The sequence below is a fragment of the Hemitrygon akajei genome, chromosome 18 (genome assembly GCF_048418815.1).
Source record: "Hemitrygon akajei chromosome 18, sHemAka1.3, whole genome shotgun sequence".
Classification (NCBI taxonomy): Eukaryota; Metazoa; Chordata; class Chondrichthyes; order Myliobatiformes; family Dasyatidae; genus Hemitrygon; species Hemitrygon akajei.
This window is the reverse complement of record NC_133141.1, coordinates 12,662,113-12,668,709: the sequence shown is the minus strand read 5'-3', so window position 1 is coordinate 12,668,709 and position 6,597 is coordinate 12,662,113. Positions and strand designations below refer to the sequence as shown.

General features: G+C 35.5%; 1 protein-coding gene across 5 annotated transcripts in view; it reads right to left on the bottom strand.

The window, feature by feature from the left end:
• Positions 1-1,937: 1,937 nt before the first annotated feature.
• The window catches only part of LOC140741092 (bromodomain adjacent to zinc finger domain protein 2A-like), a 142,475-nt gene continuing 137,815 nt past the window's right edge, over positions 1,938-6,597 (bottom strand). For all 5 annotated transcript variants that reach the window (XM_073070820.1, XM_073070824.1, XM_073070823.1 and 2 more), the window contains one exon: positions 1,938-2,279. In XM_073070820.1, the coding sequence (XP_072926921.1) occupies positions 2,126-2,279 (154 nt within the window). In that variant the 3' untranslated portion in view covers positions 1,938-2,125. The remainder of the gene's footprint in view (positions 2,280-6,597) is intronic.

The following is a 6,597-nucleotide window of genomic DNA, read 5'->3' as shown; positions in this document are numbered from 1 at the left end:
AACAGTGGCGGAGGAAAGAGCTGGGTCAATACCTTTTCATGAAAACTGATTCATAAGCTCCAATTAAGTTTCATGGACACTAAATGTTAACCCCAGCTGCATTTACCGGTTTTATTGGAGGGAGAGGAGGCTGCTCCAAGGTCAGGTTTGTCCCTCAGGCTGTTAGAGCTGTTTTCTGTGCTCAAGGCATCATTAGGATGCAGTCCACTGGGTCCACCTCCACCCTTCTCTGCTGAGATTTTACCAAATTATTAGTAGGATTGTGAGGACGTACCTTAGCCCAAAGGTCTCTCTAAACTGCATTTTTCCATTTTGCACAATACCTAGCTGTGTGCGGTTATTAAACTGATGTCAGGTGAAATTACTGAAGGATCATCCAGTGAGCTTATGGGTGGAGCTGATAAATAAGGGGACGATCGCATTGTGGGGGGGGGGGGGGGGGGGTTTGTACAATAAATGACTATATTTCAATCACTTTATATTGCCGCAAATTTGTCTGGCTTAAGCTTAATCGTGATAACTGCAAACACGCTTATTCCACAGCAGTCACCTCTTTTGCAGTTTAGATCACCTATGAGGGGCAGTCTGTACAATCTCCAGATGCACACCATATTCGTTGCTCCTCCAAAACAGATTTCTTTCCTGTCGCTGTCACTGGCAACAAGTTGCAGAGTGCCAAAGATTGTTGCGTGGAGATACCCTGAAAAGTGTACTGAACCCAGAGTAGTGAGGCAACACGAGGCTGTGTGTGATTCAGTACAACAGTCCCAGCAATGTTCTCTCTTTCAATTAACTTCTACTCCACTTTTAAGAGCTGGAGGGAGAGGAGGGGGATAGGGTTGGAAGGAAAGTGCAAAGAAATGTAGTGACAGAAAATCAAATAAATTTCACTATTTTCTGACTGAGTCTGAGGTATGACATTCATATTCATTCCTGGGGGAAAGAATATTATTCTACTTGCAAGAGAGAAAGCTTGATGAAAATTTATCTAAGTTTGTAATAATGGCTATGGTTGGTCCAGGATTTCAGTGAAAGGGTTTTGCAAGGCGCCATTCCAATGCCCAGATTGGGAACTCATTGTTCCTTGAACACTTAATACAGTACTGTAGCTCAGTGCAAAACTACGACATAAAACATAAATAATATCATTTACTAAATGACACAAACATAAATAGACAATAATGAAATCAAAGACTACTGGTAAATATATCCCTTTCAATTCTTTGTACTGCTTATCTCAGTTGTGAGTGAGGATGGCTGTATCATTTGGGAAGGGAGAGGGAGGTCAGACCAAAAGGAATGAGTTGGCAGGTCTCTGGTACATTTTGGGTGGAATTTTAGGAGGCTGCTGTTTCAGGAAGGTGGAATGTTTCCTGCAATGACCTCAGACAACATGAGTAAAGAGTCAAACTATGTCTATGGCACACAGCCTTTGGCTGTTACATTCTCTCCATCTCCTGTGCTTCCTCAAATGTGAGCTAGGTCCAAGTCAAATGCAAAAGTCACACAGTTCAGAATGAACACCTGATAGAGACACAATGTTGGCTTCACAAATCATCTTCAACAAAGGTTTTGATGACGCTATGAGTGAATCTCTTGGGTTGTGGAAGGGGAGGGAACTAGTATCAAACAATTCAGAGAAAGCTCCTGGTATGACAAACAGACACAAATAACTAGCCCAGGAGAGAGAGTATGCAGTTTTAAATCCCAATCAGCACAAATTAATGAATTTGAGGAACTGCAATGAATAATATAATCAATTTGCTATGTTCCTAGTAAAGCATCTTGTTCTCATCCTTTTGTGAAACTAATGAGTGGTGGTTTGATTAATTGTGATCCCCAGCAAAATCAATTGTACCGGGAGATCAACAGTACATTCCTCATTGTCATATCCATACACCATATATTCAATCTTGGCATCTAAAAGCTAAAACTGACACATTAAAGATAGGGTTTTATTTTTAAAATACCATGAATTCAAATCCAAAGAAAGTCAAGAGAAACTGCCAAAATATGTCTTGTTTCCAGTCTCAAGTCACATTGAGCTTCAATGGTGAGAGGCAGTGTTATTGGGCGTGATCTTGATCTATAACATCGCCTTTTCCCCTGGCCTCCCAGTGACATTTTAGCTTGAATGATAAAACTCGGCCCATCGACTCTCAAAGAACTTCCTCATCACATTCCCTGCCTGTCCAATCTCGGAGCTGTTTTCGTTGAAGTTCAAGCAGTTATCGAACACCAAATGAGCATCTGCAGCAAATTCCTTGCAGCTCGTGTATCTGTATGGGAGAGGCCAGATTCAAAGTTAGAACCTTCAAAAAAAAAAGCCATTGATCCTCCCTCTATTGCACTCCACAGTTCTATTTAGTTAGTGGCTTCGTCCACTACAGGGCACATCGCCTGCTCAATACATCCCCTCCCTACCATCCGTAGTATTGACAGGATTTACACTGTTGCAATTTCTCCCAATCAGGCACCTCCAGTTATCAGGAAAATCTGACTGAAAATAACTGAGTTCGAATCCAGCGGCTCCCTTGCACGCTTTCCTTTTCTTTTTCAATCTTTTGATTAAGTTTTAAACATGTATACATAGCAGTCATAATAGAACAAAGAGAGTGGGATTACATTATTGGTAATTAACACATGTTGATATAAGCTATAGGTAACACCAATATAGTTGACCTCCCAAGCTCTTAATATAAACATGATATAAAGAAATAAAAAAAACAAAAAACACAAATTGAAAAATCAAAAACAAAGTAAACAAAACTAAACTAAACTGATCAAAGCTGGGCTGATTTTTTTTTACATCAGGTACAATCATTAATGTCGTCAACTCCGCTCCTCTACCTATATTTAAGGTTAATACAAAGGAATCAGAAATGGTCAAATTATATTCTATGAAAATATTGAATAAATGGCCTCCAAGTTTCTTCAAACTTAGCCGAGGGATCAAAAGTACTACTTCTAATTTTTTAAGTTTAAACAAGATATGGTTTGGGAAAACCATTGAGATATAGTCGGAGAGTTAATCTCTTTCCAATTCAATAAAATGGATCTTCTAGCCATTAAAGTAGCAAGTGCAATCATCTGACAAACTGAGGAGGGTAAATCCATCATTGGTAGGCCAAAAATTGCGGTAATAGGATGAGGTTGTAAATCAATATGCGAAACTGTAGAAATAGTATCAAAAATATCTTTCCAATATTTTTCCAAAAGAGGGCAAGACCAAAACATACGAGTCAAAGAAGCTACCTCAAAATGACATCACAGATCGGACTTATATGAGAATAAAAACGAGCTAATTTATCTTTAGACATATGGGCCCTATCACCACTTTAAATTGAATCAACATATGTTTAGCACAAATAGAAGAAAATTAACTAATTGAAACATTTTCTCCCATTTCTCTATAAGGAGAGTTGAAGTTCCTTCTCCCATTCATTCTTATCAGGTATACCTGACTGTATTTTCATAATCATATCATAAATGATTGCTATTAAACCCTTTAGATAAGGGTTTAAATCTAAAAAAAAATTCCATGATATCGATTGGATATGAAATCAGAAAAGTAGATAACATAGTATTCAAAAAACCTCTAATCTGTAATTATCTAAAAAAAATGGGATATGGGCAAATTATATTTATTAGACAACTGTTCAAAAGACATGAAACAGTTATCCAAAAATAAGTCACGAAAACATATTATACCCTTCATTTTCCATACCAAAAAGGTTTGATCCATAACAGAAGGTGAAAAAAAATTAGTAATAGGACTTGATAGAATAAATTTATTCAAGCCAAAAAATTTACAAAACTGAAACCATATTCGTAATGTATATTTAATTATTGGATTAACCATTTGTTCAATTTGGAAAGAACAAAGGGAAGCAAAGTTCCTGAGACGGAAACCATTGAAAACCCTTGTACAGAATTACATTCAAGGTTAACCCATTGTGGACTTGCATTTATATCCACACCCTCTGTCCAAAGTATTAAATATCAAATATTAATTGCCCAATAGTAAAATCTTAAATTCGGCAGTGCTAAACCGCCATCCATTTTGGATTTCTATAAATATTTTTTACTTAACCTAGGATTTTTATTCTGCCGTATGTAAGAAGTTTAGAGTCAATAGTATCAAAAAAGGATTTGGAAATAAAGACTGGTACCGCTTGAAAAAGATATAAAAATTTAGGTAAAATAATCATCTTTCTTTTTCAATCTTTTTATTAATATCAACATGATAAGATTAGTACACAGATAATGGGATTACAAACTTACAAAATTAAAATGAACATAAAAGAATACACAAGCAATAAGTACAATATAGTTAAGTTTTCCCAAATCATGAATGATACAAATGTCATATAAATGAAACAAACAAAAACTAAGTAATTCATGTTAAAAAAAACAGAAAAGAGAAAAAGAAAAAAAAATTAATACCCTAAGAAAAACTAAACTAACAAACTAACCACTATTAAGAAAAAAAAGGAAAGAAGAAAAAAAAATGGGCTGTTTATAGTATCTATAAAAAAAATTACAAAATCATCAATGTCCCCAACTCCGATCCTCTCAACATATATATATATATATATATATATATATATATATATAAAATCAAAACCGGAAAAACAAATACGGTTGGAACAGGGTCAAATTACATCATGTGAAAATATTGAATAAATGGCCTCCAAATCTTTTCAAATTTAATAGAAGGGTCATATACGACACTTCCAATTTTCTCCAAATTTAGACATAACATAGTTTGAGAAAACCAATGAAATACGGTAGGGGGATTAATTTCTTTCCAATTCAACAAAATAGATCTTCTAGCCATTAGTGTAAGAAATGCAATCATCCGACAAGCAGAAGAAGATAATTGGATTGACTCCATCATTGGTAAACCACAGATTGCAGTAATAGGATGAGGTTGTAAATCAATGTTCAATACCGTGGAAATAATATCGAAAATGTCTTTCCAATATTTTTTCAAAAGTGGACATGACCAAAACATATGAGTTAAAGAAGCTATCTCAGAATGACATCTGTCACATATAGGATTTATATGGGAATAAAAACGAGGCAATTTATCCTTGGACATATGAGCCCTGTGCACAACTTTAAACTGTATCAATGAATGTTTAGCACATATAGAGGATAAATTAACTAATTGAAGAATTTTATCCCATTTTATCCCTTATTCAGCTTGGAAGACTAAAGGAATACTACGATTTTCTGATTTATTTTTGGATAATTGTTTTATGTCTTTTGAACAATTAACTAATAAATATAATTTGCCCAGATCTCATTTTTTAAGATATTTACAGATTAGGAATTTCTTAAACACTGTACTTCCTACTTTTCCAAATCTTGATTCTTCGGGTATTTTGGAGAAATTGTTAGAACTAAATCCTTTTCAGAAAGGTGTAATATCAAATGTTTACAATATAATTATGGAAATACATTCAGAGGCCTTTTATAAGATTAAAAATGATTGGGAAAGAGAACTTAACTTTAATAATCATCTTAATAGCATTAATTTGACCAATGATAAAGACGATAAGGACCATTTAGTAGTAAGCAATTGTTTAACCTGATCTATTAAAGGTAAAAAAAATTGGCATTAAATAAATCCTTATGCTTTTTAGTAATTTTAACACCCAGATAAGTCAAATAGTCAGTAACCAATCTGAATGGTAAACGTCTATAAATTGGAACCTGCATATTTAAAGGGAAAAGTTCACTATTATTTAAGATTTAGTTCATAACCAGAAAAGTTACTGAACTGAGCGAACAGGGATATAACAGCAGGAATGGATTTCTCAGGATTAGAAATATATAGTAACAAATCGTCTGGGTGTAGAGCTAGCAGCTCAGCCTCGTAAAAACAAGAAAGCCTGCTTAAAAAAAGTGCCATCACAACGGCGTCCCGATGACTCCACTCAGAGTTAAGGGCTTTCTTCTTTATTTTAGTAGTCTCACCTTAAAGGATCTCAAATTGAAATGTCGACCTGTTTATTTCTCTCCATAGATGCTGCCTGACCTGCTGAGTTTCTCCAGTATTTTGCGAGTGATGCTCAGAATTTCTAGCATCTGCAGAATCTCTTGTGTTTATGACTTTCAAGGTGAAGCTACTTTTCCACGTATGGGAGTTAAAAAGTACCCACAGTGGTCAGTAATCCCAGGCGATCACACACAATAAATTCAGAAAAGATGGGTGGCAGTCAGTCTTCTTTTAAACTGATCTTTATCCTGTTGTGTGCTGGATTTATATGGAACCAAAATATCTCATTTTATAGAGGGTTATGGGCTGTGTAAGAAGAGTTAGGTTGACCATGGAGTACTTATATATCGGTTGATGCAACATTGTGGGCCAAAGGGCCCATACTGTGCTGTACTGTTCTATGTACAAAGATTCGTTCCATGTAAGTTACTGTTGACTCAATTCAAAATGGCCTCAGAAATACACATTGTTCTCCAAAACTTCTGCCATCTACAGTGGGTTCTACCACTGAACACATCTCTCCTTCCCTGCATTCTCTACTTTCCACAAGGATCATTCTCTGTGTGACTCCCATGTCCACTTGTTCCACC